This window comes from Patella vulgata, chromosome 2, assembly GCF_932274485.2.
Source record: "Patella vulgata chromosome 2, xgPatVulg1.2, whole genome shotgun sequence".
Classification (NCBI taxonomy): Eukaryota; Metazoa; Mollusca; class Gastropoda; family Patellidae; genus Patella; species Patella vulgata.
The window spans coordinates 85,715,313-85,739,228 of NC_065880.2; the positions used below are offsets into that span (position 1 = coordinate 85,715,313).

At 38.1% G+C, this 23,916-nt stretch overlaps 1 protein-coding gene and 1 long non-coding RNA gene across 2 annotated transcripts; one reads left to right on the plus strand and one right to left on the minus strand.

Annotated features, from left to right (window-relative positions):
* Positions 1–1,740: 1,740 nt before the first annotated feature.
* Positions 1,741–6,716, plus strand: LOC130010647 (nuclear apoptosis-inducing factor 1-like). Its single transcript, XM_056098403.1, has 5 exons — positions 1,741–2,114; positions 2,501–2,657; positions 2,862–2,922; positions 3,359–3,594; positions 6,708–6,716. The coding sequence occupies exons 1-5, from the start codon at positions 1,960–1,962 to the stop codon at positions 6,714–6,716; spliced, it is 618 nt and encodes a 205-aa protein (XP_055954378.1). The 5' UTR covers positions 1,741–1,959.
* An 11,519-nt stretch (positions 6,717–18,235) lies between these two features.
* LOC130010889 (uncharacterized) lies at positions 18,236–22,325 on the minus strand. The gene is made up of 3 exons (XR_008786181.1): positions 22,221–22,325; positions 18,666–18,720; positions 18,236–18,320 (listed from the first exon to the last, which is right to left on the minus strand). It is a non-coding gene; the product is annotated as an uncharacterized LOC130010889 (long non-coding RNA).
* Between the last annotated feature and the right edge of the window lie 1,591 nt (positions 22,326–23,916).

A 23,916-nucleotide genomic window follows, 5' to 3' on the forward strand; every position in this document is an offset into this window, starting at 1 on the left:
ACAAGGGGAAACCACGCCGGAAAATCTGGATGGACTTTCTCGGCCAATGCAGGGATCGAACACCCGACCTCCAGGCTAGCGAGCCAGCGTGTTACACCCACTTAGCCAACATGATCCCCCTATTTGACATATAATCCAAGTGTCACCAAGTGTCACCAAGTGTACCTTCTGTGAACAGTTTAAAGGAGCTAAATCGTTAATGTTTGGGACCTAGAAATTGACACCGATGGGTCGCAACTCATATAATACTGTAATACGAATATATATAAGATGATTTAAAGTCAATCGTGTCTGCTTTTACTGTATTTTCTAATCAGTTATGTTCGGCGAAATACGTCTCAATCCAATATGGCAATCTCTAGCATCTGACTATTCCAGTATACACCGATAGTATTATTGCCAATGCTCTCCACATAAGAATATGGTGTCACCGTTTGACATGACTTGTGGAATATGTCTAGCCGCGTTCTTCGAGTCCCTTGTTACAAATGGCGCTGAAACGCATTATGGTACACGATTCGTGTACCAATGGTAAAATGTTTATTTTGTCTTAAATATTGGATATCAGAAGCCCATCTTTTCCCGGTAAGATCACAACATCAATGTTCATTTAAATTGACAAATAATGTTCAAGACTTTGGATGACATTGAGTTAGAGACTTAACTACTTAAGCATACACTGCTAAGAACAATGTATCTGCCACTCGCATACGAATGAACTAAGTATTGATAATAGAAACAGGCGTGTTATAAAAAAAACCACATAACATATCTATATTATACTTACGCCAACAAACGTCATTTACACATTTACTACCTGTACGACAGAAGTTACCGTTCCCACATTGTTCACCTGAAACAATACAATATGCTTTATGTACAATACAGTTTCTCTCAATAGGTCGGTACTTATCCATTTCTTCAATACAGCTAATTTTCTGTGTGTTGTTATTGATAATAACAGTCCAGTTTTCACAGATAGTAGACAGCAGCTGTCTAGTCCTTCGGATGAGACCAAAAACCGAGGTTCCGTGTATACATTGGAATGCACGTAAAAGATCCCTGGCATTTGGATGCCCGTCTTCATTAGCCCAGTATAGGAGCAGAACAGTAGGACGTTAAACCCCATTTCATTTAATTTCATTTCACAGATAGTAGATAATTAATGCCACTCGGCAGATTCCGTTACTCTACATCTAGCCTCGGCTGTATGGCAGTAAGTGATATGTACCCACGCCTGTACAATTGCGATGCGGCACTGGTTTACTTATTAGGAAAATAAGTTATCAAAATTGCGTCGTTCGCTTGAAGCGTATGTAGAATTTTTAGTGCAACGTTGTCCTTGTTTGAAAAAAATCGGATAAACTTGAAAGAAAAACAGCTTCAGACTTTGAAATATTTGTATGATAAAACATTCATCTAAGGCGTCGTCATGGGCAACGCCGTTGGTAATCCGGGAACTTGAAAGTAGTTCCAATGGCGAACTTCGTCATACAGCCGATGCTAGATGTAGGGTACTGGGGGCAGTTTCACAAAAGTTCGTAACTTTAAGAAAAAAAACTACGTTAAGAAAGACTTACGAAAAAGATACGAAATATTTACGCCGGTTTCACAAAGGCCGGCGTAAGTTTTTTCTTAACTTTTTCTCGTATCTTTTTTCGTAAATACGTCACGAATGGTCGTGACGTCATGTTGCGTCACTTCATTCACACTTCTGTAAACATTCCCGCGGACTGAATGTTGACAATGTCGGCATTATAGCCGTTATGTTTGATTTGATCCTTACCTTTTGAAACATAAACGACGAAATGATATATTCCTTATATATACGCTAAGATTTAGCGGTGTATTTATGAATAAAATGCTATTTTCATGCCTGTTGTTTACTTGTTTTTGTTTGCTACGTCATAGCGCGTGACATAGTACCATACGTCGTCTGTAAGTCTGCCAAAAGCCGAAATGGAACCAAAAAGGCGAAAACAAAATTGGAACCCGGCAGCTCTCGGTGTTTTAATTGTGGGGGTTGAAAAGAATTATGGGATTCTGAAAGGAAAATTAAGCAGCAGTTTGACTAGGTCATCAAAAGACGGAGTATGGGAGAATATTTGTACAAAGTAAGTGTCGGTCTTTGCCGCGATAGGCTTACTCTTTAGGCCCTAGCTAGGCTAATAGTACAGGGCCTAGTAATAGCCTACTGTATTAATACTATAATAGTAATACCATTAGCCATAGTCTTGTTTAATGAAAACTAGCGTACTGAGATTATTTTTCCTGAGCTCCTGTTTGTGATAAATTAAATACTATGTAAATGTTGTAGTATATGCTGGCTTACAACCGAGGCCCTATACTTACTAGGCTTCATTTCAGCCTGAGCCTGCAAAGCTGAGGCCTATAGCCTATAGGCATACCGGTACTAATCCGACCCTGGCCATTAAAGGGAATTTCATATCAATCGTGAAGTCTGAACACTAGTCTCAAATTGTGTAAATTTTACTTGCAGAGTGAACAGCGTTTCCTCGGAGAACAGGAGTATTGAAGACATAAAGAAAAAATGGAGTGATTACAGTAGCGGGCTAAAGAAGAAGGAAGGCGCCAGGAGGAGAGAGATGACAGGCGGGGGCGATGCTCCGCCAGATCTAACGGACATGGAACAAAAGGTGCATGGCATTATATTGATAGTCACGAGTAAAATAAAATAATCTTTATTTGCTAATACAGTATAATAGCCTATACGATAGGCCTACTGTAACACAAACACGCCCTCTCTCTCTCTCTCTCTCTCTCTCTCTCTCCCTCTCTCTGGTTCAGACTGTGTGTGATTTAAAGTAGGCTGTATTCTAATGATAATTTTGTATTTACAGGTGATTAACATCATTGGAGACGTGGCCATTGACGGTGTTATTGGCGGTATTGACACTATGGGTAAGTTCATTTATACACGTACTCCTTTTTGAGTCTCAATCGACTTGTCTAAAATACCTTAAGCAATTGAACATAGGTCTTAAAATATTAAATTTCTGTATACCATTGATGTTTTCACAGATCAAGATATGAAAGGTAGGCCTACTGGTAGCTCGTCCGCTTCAGCATCAGTCATTGATCATATTGATGTTACTACGGACTTAGCCCTAACGCCACAAGACAGTAGCGTCGGCTCGATGACTGGTAAGTACTGGACCCAGCCAAATAAATTTATTCTAGCTCTGTGAAGCTTAATAAAATACATAACAAATATACTTTTTACGTTTTTATGTAATAAAGAACGCGTTAATTATGCCTTTTGAGATTTTAAAACATTTTGTGTAATATATTGATAAATCAGTAAGGTACATCTTGTGACTTTCTTCTATATTTTCAGACTATACATGCACTCCAAATACCAAAAAAAGTGCTAAAGTATCGGCCAACGAGGAATTATTATCCATAGAAAGAGAGCGACTTTTAACAGAGAAAGAAAGATTGTTGATAGAGAAGGAAAATATGAAAATAAACAAAGAGAGACTAGAGGTGGAGAAAGAAAGGCTTAATTTAGCAAAACGAAAGTATTCAGTTCGATCCCATTACACATTCGATGATGAGATTGAGATGTTCCCTGTTATAAAAATTTTCGTACAGCCAGAGCCCATAATTCAGGAAGTTACCATTCGATATGCGCGAATATTGAAAGGATCCAAGATCTTTGGGTTATAAACTTGCATTTCAAGTTTCATCAAAATCAGATCAAAATTGTGACCTCTAGAGGGTCCACAACCTTGATTTATCAGATGTTTACACTATTTGCGTACGAGGGGCAGCCATTTTGTCCAGTAGTTTTGGCCCGATTTTCAAGAAATTCGACGTTAACAAACATTATGGTGTAACGGTGATATATTTGAACGTTTTTTTAAATCGAATTATAATTGTGACCTCTAGAGGGACCGCAAGCTAAAAACGCGATTTTTCGTACAACCAGAGCCCATAATTCAAGAAGTTACCATTCGATATGCGCGAATATTGAAAGGATCCATGATCTTTGGGCTATAAACTTGCATTTCAAGTTTCATCAAAGATTTTCATGAAATTCGACGTTAACAAACATTATGGTGTAACGGTGATATATTTGAACGTTTTTTTAAATCGAATAATAATTGTGACCTCTAGAGGGACCGTAAGCTAAAACTACTGGACAACATGGTCGCCCCTCGTACGCAAATCAAGGGTGTGGACCCTCTAGAGGTCACAATTTTGATCCGAATTTGATGAAAGTTGAAATACATGTTTATAACCCAAAGATCTTGGCTCCTTTCGATATTCGCGCGTATCGGATTGTATCTTCCTGAATTATGGCCCTCGAATGTACAAAAAATCGCGTTTTTAGCTTGTGGTCCCTCTAGAGGTCACAATTATTATTCGATTTAAAAAAAAACGTTCGAATATATCACCGTTACACCCTTACTTCCTGGATTATGGCTCCTGATTTTTCGAAAAATCGCATTTTTAGCATGCGGATTCTCTAGAGGTCACAATTTTTTTCCCCCGATTTTAAAAAGGATGAATTCGAATTTCGGGAAAATCGAAATGAAACTGCCGGACCAAATGGCCACACTTTGTACGCAAATTGTGGAAAAGTATGCTACGAAGGTTGTGGACCCTCTAAAGGTCACAATTTTTATCCGATTTTGATGAAACTTAAAACATATCCCAAAGATCTCAGTCCCTTTTGATATTTGGGCATTTCAGACCATAACTTTCTGGATTATTGCCCCTGATTGTACAATCATGTTTGTTTTTAGCTTGTTCTCTATCCATCTCTTGCAAAATGTGGGCGTATCCTGCCTGGCAGCCGCTGGTTGATTTTTGTCTTAATAATGAATAATTGCTCCACCAATCCTAGACATTCAGCAATTCGCCGTGGCATGCTCCTAATCAACCGTCCAATCACGATTTGGGGCAATCTGACCAACTCCTCTTGCAGTGCCACGGCCAATTCTTGCAGTGTTATCGGTTGACGTCGACGAACACGTCTCCCGATCATGTCCCAGACATGCTCTATAGTGAAAAGGTCAAGACTCATGGCTGGCCAAGGCATATGGACAATATGGTGACGCTGTAGGTAGTCATTCACGACACGAGCGCGGTGGGCACGGGCATTATCATCTTGAAAGATAAAACGTCGACCTGCACGTTGAGCAAAGGGCAGAACTATCGGTGCCAGGATGTGGTCACGGTAGTACGCACCAGTGACCCTTCCTTGAACAATATTCAAGTCTGTTCTGCCAGTCATGGTGATTCCTCCCCACACCATAACAGACCAACGCCCGAATCTGGCATGCTGTATGACGTTAACATTAGCATGGCACTCATTTACACGCCACCAAACGCGAGCACGCCTATCGGTGAAATACAGAGTAAATCTGGACTCATCTGAGAACATTACACGCGCCCATGGACGATTATCCCAATTTCTACGCTGCCTAAACCATTGACGCCTGTTTGCCATGTGCTAGCGAGTTAATGGAGGCACAACACGCGGTCGTCGCGCATGCAAATGGGCTGCATATGGCCGATTTCTAATCGTTTGGGGTGTAACTCGAACTTCTGTAACTTGGTACAAGTTAACAGAAAGCTGATTGGCCGTTTGTCCTGGATTTCGCAGGACCTGTGTACGAATGTATCGATCATGGGCTTGTGTAGTGTCTCTAGGACACCTGAACGAGGTCTATCAACAACATTGTGTGTTTGTTGGTTGGTACCGGTACCACAGTCTGCTGGTCACAGGCTGTGACACATTAAGCATGTTGGCTACTGCTCGCTGTGTAGAAACCATTTGAAACATGCCAATAGCACGTAGACGTTCATCGTGTTGAAGACGTCTCATTGCAACTTAACATACTAAAGCAAAGCTAAACAGTAAATCTTATGCAAGAACCGATAGGAAAGCAAACATGGACAGTTTTCATCAACCCTTCCTGGAAGTGTCAAATTTGACAATGAACCCCTCCCACTTATATGGCGCCATTGCGTGTCGCACTTGCAGCTCAGTGGTTCTGTTGGGGCGATAAGTTCTTCATCTGTGAACATACTCTCAAAGCTGTTAAGTGTCCATGACTATTTATCATATCTCCTACTTTGTTTTTGAAGAGTATAATAATGATAATTTAAAAGAATTTTTTTTTCATTCCCGAATAACTATTAACGATTTGTTTTGTTATTCCTAGTTTTTGGGGGTTGGGTAGTCTAGTGGTTAGTCAGGATGGGCGGGGCAAGTTAATCTCAAAAGTGTAGTGACCCCAATCAAATTGCAAAATCAGCCATACTGATATTAGACAACCTCATACTCAAATTCGGTCGAAGTCTTCCAAGGCGAAATTACGTAATTAACATAATTCAATATGGCGGTCTCAAGGAAGTATTTGAGAGTGATATCTTTAACTAGTGCGTTTCAGTGATGGAGCAATAAATAAATTCTTATTCAAACCTTACAATACAAAGTGGTAATAGAGGCGAAATGTTCCGAAAATAACAAATTTTACCAAATCAATTTTAAACAATTTTTTTTTCACACGGTACCGGCCATTTTTTTTCATAATGGTTGCCAAATTTGGTAATAAAACGGCATTGTCCCAGTATATAACCAGTCACTATCTCGTACGATATCTCTTTTACTAGGTCTTTTTAATGTTACTTGGTTCAATTCTGATTCCTAATTCTAACTTTGAATATCACAGATGGTATAAATTTAAAACGGCAATCAAAATAGAACCCATACTAGCGATTTTGTTCAAAATTAAATTTAAGAATTCCAACCATCTGTTTAGCGTTTATTTTATAAGGGCATTTTTCTTCATTTGGTATGTCTTTACACCATCTTTACCGGAGTTAAAAGTTGTTTCGATACATCTAGTTAAGAATTTACGCCCTAATATTAGGCCAGAAATGGTTATGCGATCCGTGTTTACAGCCCTTGTGGTATCAATTCTAGGGATGGTAGTTTCAAGGGCCTCGAAACTGGTTAATGTTCTTGCGTAGTTTAGGGTCCCCTGTTAGTCATGAATTTACGTTGCTTTTGATGAATTGTAAAGGATGCCAAACGTTAAATATGTGCATAAACTAGAAACACCGCGATATACCATAGAAAGTACCATTTACATCGGTTTTTCAAAAACATTTCTCGCCCGTTGGGAGAGAACACCCCTTCCCCGTAGTGTGGGGACCCCTAACAGAGCAAGAATCATGAGTACCCCTATATAGTTCGCTATTGGTATCTTATAGACCGATAGTAACCCACGAGTTCATTTAAGAAAATAACAATTTAAACAACTTTTAAGTATGGCCTACCACCTGTAACATTTTCCCCTCGAACTAAAAATAATTTTTTTATTGGAATTTTCGATGAAACCGAAAGGTTTGTTCCGCACAGGAATTAGCTTAGAAGGGCAAAATCCAATTTGTAGAACCAGATATTTGATGTTAGTGGATCCATATGTTTCCAGGAAACCTATTCACGCAAAATCTTATTTTCTATCTACCTGTAGGACTGTCCCTTTAACTAAAAAAATAAAAAAAATTGTTTATTAGAATTTTCTATTAAACGTAAACTTGCTTGTACACTGTTAAAATTATTATTTATTTTTACCCTTTTTTAACTGGCAGAAATATTGCCATCGTATTAACTGTATTTTAACATTGCACATTCTGTAATGTAACTTTAACTCTAGTTATTATTCATCCAAGGTAAAATTACGTATCTGTAAATGGAATACAAGTCATATAAAATTACCATATTAATTTACATAAATTGGTACAATAACATTAAAAGAAAATTCATGTTGTGTATTTTGAGAGAGTTTATGTATTAATACTTCATAACCATTATAGAATTACATAAAGTTTTGCGGACCTTTCAGTCGAGCATGTGAAACAACATTCGATAATGTAAATGAATTAAATAAAATGGGGTTAAATATCCCACTGTTCTGCTCCTTACTATGGAAAGAGTAGGTGGCATGACACAGTCCAAGCAAAATGTCCCACACAACCCTATGTATGGCACATGCCTGTCTTTATTAGCCAGTTCGGAGCATACCGATTTTGATTAGTCCTTTTCTCTAAAATGGATCGACTAAACCGACTGACAGAACACTAAATATTTGATATGTGGTCAAAGGGGGAATAACCGATGTGACCACTATTTGATAGTAAATTTACAATTTTCTGTCAAAGTAATATTTCAAATGGTATTTCTGTTAATATACAGTTCACATAATGTAAACTGCCATATGATGGTATTACTACATTCATTTTGATGTAATCTTAGATAAGCCCTGTATTCATATACACTTACATAGTTTTAAATGTAACTTAAAAAAACATGTGATATTACAAATCGGACATTGTATTTTTACTATACTTATAACTGTAAATATACATATAATTTTAACAGTGTAGCTGTAAAATACTCGCCTAATATACCAGTTGTTAATTTGCAACAGGTTTAACACCATATCTTTCTACACGAAGTAACAATAATTGTTCATTTGATGCGATGGAAACAGTTTTATACCTGTAAAATTATATACCAATTAATTTATATAAGTGTAGGTGTGCCATGGAATATGGAAATTTGCAACACGTTTGAACACCATAACTTTCTACATGACCCAACAATAAACTGTTCATTTGATAAATATAATTTGATATATATAACTGTAAAATAATATACGAATTATCATTTTATATGGCGTATTTTTACTGATAATTAAAGTAATCAAGTTATGCGGGAATTTGAAACACGTTTTAACATCTCCCCACCCAGTCCCCCTTTTCAGGGATGGACTAAAAAGGAGTCTGGTAGTTTCGGGGGTCGATAAACTAGTTAATGTTCTTTCGTAGCCGCGAATTTACGTTACGTTGTTTGATGAATTGTTAAGATATATAAATAAGTTAAAAATACCAGGATATACTCTAGAAAGCATCATTGCAGGCAGTGTTTTCAAAAGAAATTTCGAGCTGTGTGGAGAAAACCCATCGTTCACCTCACATAGGTATCATATGTGTATTGTCTAGTCTCCATTGCTGGCGATAAAACAGTATAAGCGTGGCAATTGCGAGAACTTGTCGTGAAATGAATAACAGTCAGCAATGAACCCGTGTTTACCGTATAAAAGACACAGTAAAAGTCACATCTTACGAGATTCTCGCCTTTCTATTATCAAATTTGGCAGCCAGTAGCCGTCCATGTGCAAAATACATTTTTTTCGGCACATTTCGCCTCTATAATTACTTTTTGTTTGAAGAATTAAAAAAAAAATATAGTTATTCTCCCATCACTAAACACACCGGTTACGAGATATCGCTCTCTGAAACTTCCTAAAGACCGCCATATTGACTAATGTTAATTACGTTATTTTGCCTTGGCCGAATTCGGCCGAATTTGAGTATGATGTTGTCTGACATATGTATAATTGGACTAAGCTGTATTGGTTTCTTTTGCAATTTGTTTGGGGTAAAACGTTATCCCTCCCCGACTAGGACTGTCATTGAATCAAGTGACGTGGATTCGATTACCGCTTGTACGCGACAATGAGTAAGGTCGCCTGTCTATCCCCGTGGGTTTTATCAGGATTCTCCGGCCCCCCCCCCACACACACACACTGCTAAACACCCCAACGCGCAAAAGAAAACATTGAACCATAAATTAGTCCCTAAATGACCTAGTTTGTGTCGAGTAGGCTTTAAAACACCCCTCTCACTCATTTGACAAAGGGAAACAATAATATATGCAAGAGGAAATCACAATCTTCTTTCAAGCCTTATAAGGTGTAGAGAATTTTGTTTGCAGATATATGTCAATTAAAAACAAAATAGCTTATTTCACAAATGAACAAAAATGATAGAAATTTCTAAGAACAAGTAAACATTTTAAGGTCGGCGATAACAAATAAACAAATTGATCAGAAAAAATTAATTGGAATGCGACAGCCCTGATGTGTCGCCCCAATTAACAAATTTGCAAGATCGTTTGGTGTTAATTTTGAAAGTTTTATTATCTCACGTTTGAATTTATTTCCAATTGTCTAGGTATAAAAATCTATCCAAGTTAACTCTAGTTAAAACTATTTTTGATTTATATCTGACCTTCTTGTCTAGAATCAGGAATCCTAGAACTTGCTGTGTAGGGGATATTCACAAACAATACAACACTGCGGAAATGCACTGCCGTTTTTATTAGAGGTAACCTGTGTGTGTTAATAACAGGCCAATTGCCTACACATAAACAGTTCATATGGGCGACTTATCTGACGGCCCCATTTCACTCGCAAAGAGATACACCGTCAAAAGTGGAAATGGACGTTTTTGATTTTTGTCTCAGTAATGAGTAATTTCTCCACCAATCCCCAGACATTCAGCAATTTGGGGCAATCTGACCAACTCTTCTTGCAGTGCCACGGCCAATTCTTGCAGTGTTGTCCGTTGACGTCGACGAACACGCCTCCCCATCAAATTAAACGTAACACCTAAAGCAAAAATAACACACTAAACAGTCAATTTTATACAAGAACCGATAGGAAAGCAAACATTGATAGATAAACCAGCACGCGGCAGTTTTCATCAACCCTTCCTTGAAGTGTCAAATTTGACAATGAACCCCTCCCACGTGTATGGCGCTATTGCGTGTCGCATGTGCAGCTCAGTGGTTATGTTGGGGCGATAAGTTCTTCATCTGTTAACATACTCTCAAAGCATGTCATATTTCCATGACTAGTTATTATATCGCAACCTGCAAAGGTATTTGCATTTTAATATCCTCTACTCTTTTTATGAAGAGTATATAATATATATGTGTCACGTACAACCGGGGAATCGAAACCCCGCCAGTTGCCTCAATGACAGACCGTACGATACAGCGCGCACGTGCTAACCATTCGACCATCCAACCCCCCATCGTCCTTAAAGCGTGAAAATAAAATTTAAAACTCTAGGTTAACGGTAGTGGGTCGATACAATAAGCACTATCATGTATAATGTTAAACCAGTGATTCAATTTATACATACATTATGCAAGACCTAAATCGGCCTATTGCAGGCCTTTCTTTAGGCCCGAAATGTTATCTAAATTATTAATTAGACATTAATTAACTTATCAAGACCATAATCAACTCTCGATATCACCGCTAGACTACGATATTTACTAGATTAGAATCCGATCTAATGCTGAACGTTCATTGATGATTAAATTTAAAAAATGGATAATCGAGACTATGTTTTTATCGTACCGATTTTAGTAATGATGATCGAGTCTAGGTCTAAAATTAAATCGCTAAATTCTCGGTTCAGAGTGGATCAGTTTGACTGAAAATCTCAGCAAATTCCCTTTACATTATCTAGTTTTTAACTATTATAGTGAGAACTGTCAGCCTTTTATCTAATCTCCCATAATGTAACTTTAATAAATCCTGTTTTTCTGGATATAATTTACATTTTATTCCATTGAGAATGTATTTTGTATTAGGTACTTTCTTTACATACATCTTATAATTGTTATAGTATATGTTATAATATAATATGTTATTGTTGATTATATTAAAATAAATATTTTTTGTTTCCTGTAGAATATTTAACATATAATTAAAAAAAAGAAAATGAAAATGTCAACGATAGATGATCTCCAAGTTTGGATTAAAAACCGGCCTATCAACGGATTTCAGCAAAAATTTGATGATATTCTGAGGTATACTCATTGAGTCTTACAGTTGAAATCATAGCTGGTATTGTAAACTTTATTGTAACATATGTTCATTTTCTATAAACAAAAAATTCCCTGACAGTTCGTGTTTATCATGGTCTACATACCATTTAATTTATTCTTTTTATACGATATTTTCACATTTAGAAATAGACAGATAAAATGTAATGAAATATATAGGCAAAGGTCACGAGATGTAAACAGGGCTAGCGCTAATCCCAACCTTAACCCTACCCCTGGACCAAGCCCCAATGCTTACCCTAACCTACAATCTCGCCAACTGTCACGTGCCCTAACGTTATCTACATCTCAGGGAACTTGACGAAAATTGAGCTGGCCTTAAAGGGACAATAACACTCTGGCTTGCTTGACAGCTCCAGAAAATAAGTACTAGATGTGTTAGTGTCTTACCTGATGTGTTAATTATCCATTAAATCCTATTTTACTTGTTCAAAGGGTTCGAAAGTCCAATCACATTTGAATCGTCTAACGTTAGACGATTCAAATAATCTAAGAGTCATTTCTATCAAGGGAGGTAATAAGCTCCAGATTTGATTGACTTCCTGTGCTAAGAATAGCTTCCCATGATGTCATAAGCGGGATATCCTCAAAGCCGTATATAGATAAAGTTGCGACAACTGTGAAGCCAGAAATTTCATATGACGTCATGAAAATATGACGTCAAGTGTACAAAGACGCCATCTTGGGTCCCAAGTATTTGTATCTACTCACTTTCTATTTTATGTCCTATCATACTGTTGTGTCGAAGTTGGCGGCCAATGACAGGGATGTAGATGGATATCTCATAGAATTCCGCGAAAAAGAGATAAAATATACATTTTTTAAACGAAAAGTATAGCTGAACTATTATTATTATTATTATTATACAACAAAAAGCGTACATTATTGTTATAATAATATAGTCCAATTCATAAGAAAATGAAATGAAAGATACACCAGATAAAAGCGCTATTAAATATATTTAACTTGCATACGCTTTTAAAAATCAGATTTTTTGTGCAGACGGGTGAAGTAAAAAATTAAAATTTAAATTATATAGTAATTTGGAAGATAAAACCTTTTTGCCTTCTAGCCGGCAAAATAAATACCTGAAATTCCATTATTTTTTGGTCTGGAGCCATTACGGATTGGGTCATCAATCATTAATTGTATCATCAATTTTTCGAAAATAGAAAATTCTTTAAATTGACTAGATAAAACATTGTAACAATGGACTCGAAAAACGAGGTTATACATATTCCACACGTCTTGTCAAACAGTGACGCCATATTCTTATCTGAAGAGCATGCGCAATAAATACTATCGGTGTAGACTGGAATAACCAGATGCTAGTGACTGCCATTGGATTGAGACTTCTGGCGTATTTCGCCGAACATAACTGCTTTGAAATTAGAGTAAAAACGGAAACGATTGAATGTAAATCAGTTTATTTACATTCATATTACATTATTATATACGTTGCGACCCATTTGTGTCAATTTGTAAGTCCCAAATATTAGCGATTTAGCTCCTTTAGATAAAAGGTGTCTAGCGTAACATGTGTTTCGGGCATAGGTTTCATCAGTGACATGTGAGACGAGATATCGCTCTACGAAACTTCCTGGTGTCTTTTGCAATTTGTTTGGGTTAAGACATACATTGAAGGGGCCCAACGAAGGAGACGCAGTTGCTTTAGAGTTTGTCCGACACCTTTGGGTATTTGCGCCCATTTCCAATGAAATAATCATGTTGTTCTGATGCTCGACTAGTATCAAATATATACTCTTCAAAAAAAGTAGGGGATATTCAGAAACAATACAAAACTGCGGAAATGCACTGCTGTTTTTATTAGAAGTAACCAGTGTATGTTAATAACAGGCCAATTCCCTACACATGAATATAAACATTTAATATGGGCGGCTTATCTGACCGCCCCATTTCATTCGCAAATAGATACACCGTCAAAAATGAAAATGGACGTTTTTGATTTTTGGTCTTAATAATGAGTAATTGCTCCACCAATCCTCAGACATTCAGCAATTCGTCGTGGCATGCTCCTAATCAACCGTTCAATCACGATTTGGGTCAATCTGACCCACTCCTCTTGCAGTGTCACGGTCAATTCTTGCAGTGTTGTCGGTTGACGTCGACGAACATGTCTCCCGATCAAATTAAACGTAACACACGTTTAGCAAAGATACGCTAAACAGTAAATCTTATGCAAGAACCGATAGGAAAGCAACCATGGATAGATAAACCAGCACGCGGCAGTTTTCATTAACCCTTCCTTAAAGTGTCAAATTTGACATGTATGGCGCTATTGCGTGTCGCATGTGCAGCTCAGTGGTTCTGTTGAAGCGATAAGTTCTTCATCTGTGAACATACTCTCAAAGCATGTCAAGTGTCCATGACTATTTATCATATTACAACCTGCATAGGTATTTGCATTTTAATATCCCCTACTTTTTTTGAAGAGTATATCGTGCCTGAGATATTTTACAAATCGCCCCGAGCATGTTGCACACATCTCAACATTTATCAGCTTTTTGTTCAATCTATAAAAGCCTACATTCCTACACAATGCTTTGTTTAGTCAAGTGAAACAAGAAAATGTATAGGCTATAAATAGAACAATAGAACACGTACACCTAAATGTCGACAAATACGTAAAACTATGCAAATAAGATATTCCTATGATATGATTCAACCGAAAGGTCCTATATATGCATGATATAAATCTACATTCAAGTTAAACGAAACGCATCTATCCATTTTAAATCTTGCGTCGAGCTGAATAAATTATGTGATTTATAACATCTACGGGTGGTTAACAGTGTATAACTAAAAACTATGATTCGATCTTTATTGCCAACATTTCAATGTAGCTTGAATTTTCTACACCTTGTCTATTGCATCTAGATGTTTAAATCGCTTTAACAATATATTCATTTAAGAGCAACCATGTCATTTCGGGATTAATATACCACATATTACAAGTCATACCCAACGGAAAGAAATGAAAATTAATGAAAATTCCACCATTTTGAAAGAAATGCCCGCCATCAAATGAAAAATACATTTTTAAATTGATGTTTGTCAAATTCGATTTTTCGACACACTTCGCTTGCATAACCACTCTGTGTTTGAGGAGTTTAAAAATAAATTATTTATTCTACCACCACTGAAAGACACTGATTACGATATAGCGCTCTCGATAATTCCTGAAGAACGCCAAATTGAATTATGTTAAACATGTAATTTTGCCATGGCCGATTTTGAGTATGATTTTGTCAGACATATTATCATTAAACCAAACTGCATTGGTTTCTTTTGCAATTTTTTTAGGATAAATTAAAACGTTTGGTTAAGTAAAGCTATATGACGCCATAGTTTTTGTGGCGTCATAGTTGGGACCCAAAATGGCGCCTGTAAATGAGTTGTCGTAACTTTCCCTATACAGGGCTTTGGATATCCTCTTCTATGTGGCGCTTCTATAAGATCAGCGGGAATGTTAAAAGAAATGGGGATTAATATGACTTGGATTACCACACAATTAAATCAAACTGATTAATAACATTCTAGACAGCCCGTCTTAGGTCTAATTTGCCTGAATTGTAGCCTATATATAGAGGTGTCAATCAGCTAGATCTTTATCTAATCTATTATTGTTCTGGACTTCGACCAGTGTGATTTTTTCCTTCGATGGACAAGTCTAATTATTAATAACCGTGGGACGAATTAAAGGAGAAACTGAAAATAGAGACTCATCAAGAAATGGCAATGCTGCTATTGGACAGGCAGGCTTAATTTGCAAAAAAAAAATATTATCATGAGAATTTATATTCAGCTTATTATTGGCCATTGGGAAACGTTTCATTTTGAAAGATATTACTGTTTATAAATATTATATTGTCTTTATAAAACATGTGGGGATCACGGTGGCCAAGTGGGTAAGTGACGTTATTGTTTCATTAACTTTGCATTATATCCGTTATTACTATACCTCATTTTTTGTCACAATATTTTTCCAACGCTGTGAAAATCTTTGTTGTTGGTAGGCTACCAGACACTTTCATCATTAACATACTGGTAATGATATCGTCACTTTTATACATGATAGTACAAATTATTACAACTAATTGTAATTGTAATTTCTATAACTTAACATTAGCCTTTGTTTATTTATTTTTTTTACTTTTATATCAGTAGGCCTATTGATTGATGTATTGATTCTGTTACGTCAGTGATGCAGCTGTCTAGTCATTCGGATGGGACGAAAAACCGAGGTCCCGTGTACACATTGGCGTGCACGTAAAAGATCCCTTGACAGTTGGAATTCGAGCAGAACAGAACAGAACAGTAGGATGTTAAACCACATTTCATTTCATTTTTAATTATGTGACTTAACTACAATACAAATTTCTGTCCCAAAGACGGCTTCTCATTCCTTTGTTCTAATCCTAGTTTAAATTCCTCATCCAGCAGTTCATGATTTCTCTAGCCGTGTCTGGACTACAGTGTGGATGGCATCGTCACCTTTCAGTTCTATTTTACCCTTGAAGTTTGGTAGTGTGGTGATGTTTGGTGAGGGTGCAGTGGAGATCTCAATTGGTTGTAGCTGGTGATGTTTTGGTAGGCGATCGGATTTTCTTGTCGGAGCCGGGAAGAAGTGGGGATCTGTGTGGTGAAGAGCTTGGTTGTTGGGAAAGTTGCTCTGGTCACTTTGAGTAGATCTAGCATCTGCTCGTGTATCCTTGGTCCACTTTCCTCCCTGTTGTTGAGCTTGACGTGTATCACTAATTCCTCTGGTGCAGGACCCATGTAGTTATGGAGGACCTGATTGATGCGGTTGTTCTTGGCTCCAGAATAGCTATGGATCTTCCAGTCTCCGAGGAAGGATAGGGGGTCCAACTGGGTAATAACTGGCTGATAAATTTAAATCTAAGCAAAACGCATTTTTATTTTAACTGGAATATTTTCCGGACATGTTAGGAATTAGAAACTTGAAACACGATATCATTTTTGTAACAGTAGAGTTTTCTCAAATCAAACATCAGAAAAATCCTTTTTACTTATGACACTCTTGAAAACATACCAACAGTATCAGTTACGAAACGCAAGTGAATTTGGAATCATACGTACGTTTTTTCTAGTAAAAAATTCATTTTGTTTTTTTCATTTTGAGTTTACAGAGATTTGTTGTTTATTTCTTGCAGTTTTTCTTAGTTCCTATTTACGTTATTTATTGATAATTTCTGTCGCTTTCCGAAATTCTATCCTTTATCGCCCTTTTTGTTAAAAAGCTTGATATTCTAAGCAATGGCTTCAACTAGCAGACTATCGCCAATTAGGGGACGACCAGCGTTAAAGGAGCTAAATCGCTAACATTTGGGACTTAGAAATTGACAAAAGTGGGTCGCAACGCATATAATACTGTAATATGAATGTATATAAACTGATTTACATTCAATGGTTTCCGTTTTTACTCAAATTTCAAATCAGTTTTTTTTCGGCGAAATAAGCCAGCAGTCTCAAGCGAGTGCAAATTTCTAGCGGCTGGTTATTCCAGTCTACATACCCCGTTTGATTTGGTGCAATGTGTCTAGTCTCGTCCCTTGAGTCTCTTGATACAACTGGGACTGAAGCGCATTATGGTACACGCTTCGTGTACCAATGGTAAAATGTATATTTTGTCTTAAATATTGGATATCAAAAGCCCATCTTTTTCCGGTAAGATCACTACATGAATGTTGATTTAATTTGACAAATAAATCGTGTTTTCAATGTTGAAGATTTTGGATGATATTGAGTTAGAGACTTGGGTACTTTAAATTGACAAATAATTGGTGTTTTCAATGTCGAAGATTTTGGATGATATTGAGTTAGAGACTTGGCTACTTTAAATTGACAAATAAATCGTGTTTTCAATGTTGAAGATTTTGGATATTAGCTCCTTTAAGACCGGTCCCATGATTTCTATTTGTTTTTTTTTTGTGCTAAATCATTCATTTGCTAAGACCCACTGACAGTTTGAATTCGATACAAGAGTAAGCCATAGTGCCACTGCCCGGGCAAATTTTCCCAAATGAAATGAAATGGGGTTTAACGTCCTACTGTTCTGTTCTGCTGACAAGGGGGAACCACGCCGGAAAATCTGGATGAACTTTCTCGGCCAATGCAGGGATCAAACACCCGACATCCAGGCTAATGAGCCAGCGTCTTACCCACTTAGCCACCCTGATCCCCCAAATTTAACGACCGCTCGAACAAACTAGTTCATTTCGAGACTAACATGGTTCAATTTTATTTCAATAATTCACTTGCGCGTAGGGGACATTGGCAGTGCGAGGAAACCGGAGGACCCGGAGAAAACCCACGAGGTTGGACAGGCGACCCTACTGCATGTCACGTACAGCTGGGGAATCGACAGTTTGTAAACCATAAAGGCGGAGTAACGTATAAAGCAATATATAAAAACATTTATTAGTTTTTGTTTAATTGATTTGGTCATTCACCCAAGATCTAAGATCCCAGTTATCAGCGTAAACTCCTGGTCTACCAGGTCGTGCACATCCATAGCCCCAGCTTACAACACCTAAAATATTAAAATACAATATATTTAAAACATATCTATATACCAAGCAATAAAATACCTTCAAAACATGTCTATATACTCAGCTTACAGCACTTAAAATATTAGAATAAAATATCTTTAAAACATATTTAAAACATGATTAAAACATATATTTATATACTCAGCTTACAGCACCTAAAATATTTGAATAAAATATCTTTTAAACACACCTTATGATACAACGCGCACGCGCTAACTATTTGCCCATCCCCCGCCCTCTCCTTAAATGTATAACATAATAAGAATATAAATTTAACGTCCATAATAATTATGACGCATATATTTAAGTATTTCAATAATTCTTACCAACGAGTTCCCATACACCATTTCGTTGACAGAAAAATGGTCCTCCACTGTCACCCTACAACAAGAAATAAATGTATTGTTTTTATTCCATTGCCCACACGAGTCTGATTAAAACACGGATCCTATTTCGTTTCGTTCTTGGTGTACTTTGCACAGAATTGTGGGTAAACCCCCTAGAAACGTCAACGCTGATTGATTAATCAATGTCTGACGTCATAATTTTAAAAGCTTCTCGTATGACCCCTGACCCGACCTCCCAATACAACTGGCCAGATCTTCATGTAGTGTAGGCCATCGAAAGTATAAAAAACGAAACGAAATATAGATCTGTATTTTAATCCGATTGAAATTAAACGCTTGATTGTTAAAACGCTTTGCTGCCAGAAACGTTAAAATAAATGCTTCGTTTCTATGTAACCAGGGAAAACGCGCACTGGAAAACGAGCATAATGTAAAATAAATGCTTAATAACTGGTTAGGTCCATTTTACATGAACGCGTTTTGGCCAGCGAAAATGTCGGTCTAATGCAAATGTTATACGATCGTTGGGTCGCATTGCACAGTAGGGACATGTCATCCTTATCATGTCAGCTGTATTACTTACGACAGATAGTTGATTCATGTAATGTCTGTTGTCTTGTAAAGTAATTTGTACAGAAAGCTTATGGCATTACGTAATATCCAGCTGTGTAATCATCCTGACATTTGACACGGACCAAGTGGTATAAAGAAAGGGCCGGAAAGGTAGTTAAGGAGGGAGCAGACTCAGGCCAGGCGAAGTCCAGACTGAGTCCTGCCGAGCTATGACCAGGGCTCTCTCAACACAAGTTAACGGTAATGAATCATTTAATTTTAACTAGTTTTTTTTGGTACTTTATATGCTTACAAGAATAAATGTAATATAATATCTTAAACCGGTGTCGTCTTCAAAACCTGACGCGCAGAACGAATACTGTAACAATCGTTTCTATGTAACCGGGGAAAACGCGCATTGGAAAACGGGCTTAAAGTAAAAATAAACGCTTGGACAGACAGAAATTGAATGCAGCATAATAGTACCATCTATCATAAAAGACTGACAAATGCACAGGGCATAAAAAAAAAATTCAAATGCATTGTATGATAATATCATCTTCCAGCAAAAGTAGCAAAGATACTCTTATTCATGTTCAATAAGATAGTTTTCGCGGCTAATATACTATTCAAAAAAAGTAGGGGATATTTGATTTTTAAGTGTTATTAAAGTCACCTAATGAAACTGACGAAGAAACAAATGACAAAATGAAATGAAGTTCACATTCATCGATTTATTCCAAATGATCGTTAGACTAAGTAAGGCACAGACTGACCATTATAAGGGTAAAATGATACCCGGGGTCAAACAGCAAAGTTACCACAGCATCACAACCAAGTCAGTAACGGGTAAATCCTCCCCTGTTTGCCAAACAAGCATTGATCCAACGTGGCATACTCCTAATGAGACGTCTAAGGTCATTTTAGTCCAGATTGTCCCATTCCTGTTGCAACGCAGCAGCAAGTTCTTGGACATTGGCAGGACGTTGTTGACGTTGACGTAACCTCTGTCCAAGCATGTCCCAGACATGCTCGATGGGGGAGAGGTCGGGACTCAGTGCTGGCCAAGGTAATGTGGTGATGTTCTATTGTTGGAGGTAACCTGTAACGATCCTGGCCCTGTGACATCTTGCGTTGTCATCCTGGAAGATGAAACGGCGGCCATGACGTCGTGCGAACGGCACAACATGGACTGCCAAGATGTTGTCCCGGTAGTACTGGCCTGTAACACGCCCTGCAACAACATGTAAAGCCGTTCTTCCAGCAACAGTGATGCCTCCCCACACCATAACAGAACCACCCCCAAATCGATCATGTCTGATGACGTTAACGTCTTGGAAGCGCTCGTTTCGACGACGCCACACCCTCCTACGTCTGTCCAAAAAATCAACAGTGAACCTTGACTCATCTGAAAACATCAGATTGCTCCAGCGTCGATTATCCCAGTGTTGACGATCCCTACACCAACGACGTCTTGCCTGAATGTGATGATCTCTCAAACAAGGGATCACGCGAGGACGTCGGGCGCGAAGGTGACCCCTATGCAGTCGATTCCGAATCGTCTGGTCACTCACTCTCACACCAGTGTCTGTTTGAAGACGAGCGCTGATCTGATTTGCTGTGATGACACGATTTCTCAAGGCCAAGGTACGGATAAATCGATCCTGGGCTTGAGTTGTCGCCCTTGGTCGACCTGAGCGTGGTCTGTCCTGTACAGATTGTGTATCACGGTATCTGGACCATAGCCTGCTTCTGACAGACTGAGAAACATTCATCGTCCGCGCCACAACCGCCTGTGTTGTGCCGATCTGTAGCATGCCAAGGGCACGTAACCTTTCATTTTGGGTAAGCCGACGCATATCAAAATTTGTTTTCTGGTCACTAAAACAATTAAACTGATGTCTCCACCCTGGAATTCAATGCCACAATGACTGTAACATTCAAAGTCAGAGTCGTGCAAATCTTGGGTTGGACCCCCATGATGATCCCAAGCATCACCTGCATTCCATGCGGTAGCTATTGGTGCGTTTGGGCGTCACATGTAACTGGAAATGTTTCTTCTGTTAGGTTCTATAGTGACTTTTTTCGTAGTCATTTGCATATTTTAGTATTATGCCCCCAAAATCAAATATCCCCTACTTTTTTTGAATAGTATATGTCGATCCCGCCCTACGGTGACGATTTACGGGATGACCCATAACATTGCGTTAGACCAGTGGTTCTCAACCTATTTTTGCCGAAGGCACACCTTGGAACACGTGAAAAAATAGTGACACACCTGGCTAAATATGAATGAAAATATTTGAATTTTGCAAAATAAAAACATGGTAAGTCAGACAGCATACAACCGTAGACACAGACTAGACACATAGAATGACTAAAACTAAATAAAGTGAATACACAATTTGGATCACGTGGTTTTTCGCATTTTCTCTGTGTGTCGTTCAAATTCCGCGACACACTTAGGAGGATCTCGCGGCACACAGGTGGAGAATCACTGCATTAGACTTTTAAGGTGCTGTCTGCTAGAGATCCACGGGGAATACTTGCCGGGGATTCAGCCGATGTAAATTAACACGGTCCCAGAGAGAGAGAGAGAGAGAGAGAAATGGGTTTAACGTCCACTCGACACAAACTAGGTCATTTCGGGACTAACACATGGTTCAATTTTATTTCAATAATTCGCTTGCGCGTAGTGGTCTTTAGCAGTGGTAGGAAACCGGAGAAAACCCACGAGGTTGGACAGGCGACCCTACTCATTGCCACGTACAACCGGGGAATCGAAACCCCGCCAGTTGACTCAATGACAGACCGTATGATATAGCGCGCGTGCTAACCATTCGGCCATCCAACCCCCCACACGGTACCAGAGATCATGTGCACGTAGAATAGATTCCACGGCAATTAACAGATTGGGTATTGTCATAGCGAATTCGATGAGTTTATACTATTCTTTAACTTATATCTCTGGTTAATTCTTACCTGGCAGGCATCTACTCCCCCAGCAGCATAACCAGAACACAGCATAGAGTTAGAGTAGTAACTGTTAGAACCAAGATCAGAAGAACATTGAGAATCAGATAAAATGGGTTTTGCAGCTTCTTGTAGCCTACTAGCAAGAGAACCTGTGAAAAAAAAAGTAATATTACTCTTGTATTTTATGCCAAGTGATAGTTAGCAGATTAGCCAGAGAACCTGTAAGAAACATACAAAAATTAGAAGTTAATGTTGCTAAAGTCATTAAAATATATTACCCCCCAACCCCCTTCACTTTTTACCCATTACAGCACAGTGTACGGTCAGCTGTACAAAACCCATGAACTTGTTTCATTCCTAGCCTGATCGTACAACTTATATCAACTCTGAAGACAGTCGACACGATCGTAATGATCTATGGTTTGATATTGATCCAATCAACTCAATCAATCCAGACGAATATTTGTTACTGTCGTTTGTGTTTGTTTGTCTGTCTGTTCAGAGCTGGCGGCTACTCTAGGGCTGTCCCGCGGTTGACATTTGGTGTATAGGGGTAGCTCGGACTATGGCTTCCGGTTTTGGAGTTGTACTACTTTCAACCCGTGCACCGCCGGTTCATCAGCTAGTATAACATATTTAACACTATGATGGTATACAAAATGTATTTAGCCTTAACATATACTAGGCGAAACGGTTTAAATTCTTTCACTTACAGAGTACCAGTAATATGAAAGAGTTAAATAGGTTAGGTAAATATTCGGAATATGCTGATAAGCGTCGATCGGAAATGAAATGGTGTTTAACGTCCTACCGTTTTGCTCCGACTGGGTTAAAGAAGACGGACATACGTCATACAGTGTGCTATGGGGGAAAATTGCCACTGCGACACTATGGCCTACTCTTATATCGAATTCCAACAGCCAAGGGATCTTTTACGTGTACACCAATGTATACACGGGGACTAGGTTTTTCGTCCCATCCGAACGACTAGTCGCCTGTCCTTGCCAGGCCCACCGTCCTGCACCACTGACAAGGGAAAACCATGTCGGAAAATCCCTATGAACTTTCTCGGTCAATGCAGGGATCGAACACATGACGAGTCAGCGCCTTACACACTTAGCCACCGTGGCTCTTACTATGTGAATTTTTTTAAGAATGTAGAGTATGTCGCTTTTCTGGGTAACCTGTTTTCCAGAGTAGTGTTTATTTAGAAAATTTAGAGATCGATTGACTGTCCCCGAAAGTTTCTTTCCTGGTAGAATAGATGACAAATATAATACTACTTTCATCAGTAGAATACTACTACACCTGCCATCTCAAGCTCGGTAAATGATAGCTGCAATTTGTAGCCGTGATAATTCTTATCCAAGACTGCAATTGATACACTATTCGAGGTTTTGAACAAGTAAAATTAGGTTCAATTGCAAAATCTTCAACACGTATCATCACAGTCTGCACGGAAATAAGTAATTATGTTAAAAATAGTGAGGAGTGGAACACTGAAATCATAATCTTATCTTACCGAACAGTTTTTCTGTATTTTCGAGTGACACGACACCACGTGATACTGGTTCGGCGGCCATTTTAAAATGAATAGAAATTTCGCATAGTAGTTGGGTTTAATCAAATCATATAATTATAAGGTAAGGTTTCACCTGTTCTTCAATGGAAATTGGTTTATTATATGTAAAGCTACGTACAG

Coding starts and splice junctions, on each gene's coding strand:
- LOC130010647 (XM_056098403.1), top strand. CDS start 1,960: ATGGAACCAAAAAGGCGAAAACAAAATTGGAACCCGGCAGCTCTCGGT. Junction 2,115..2,500: donor TGGGAGAATATTTGTACAAA/GTAAGTGTCGGT, acceptor TTTTACTTGCAG/AGTGAACAGCGTTTCCTCGG. Junction 2,923..3,358: donor TGGCGGTATTGACACTATGG/GTAAGTTCATTT, acceptor CTATATTTTCAG/ACTATACATGCACTCCAAAT.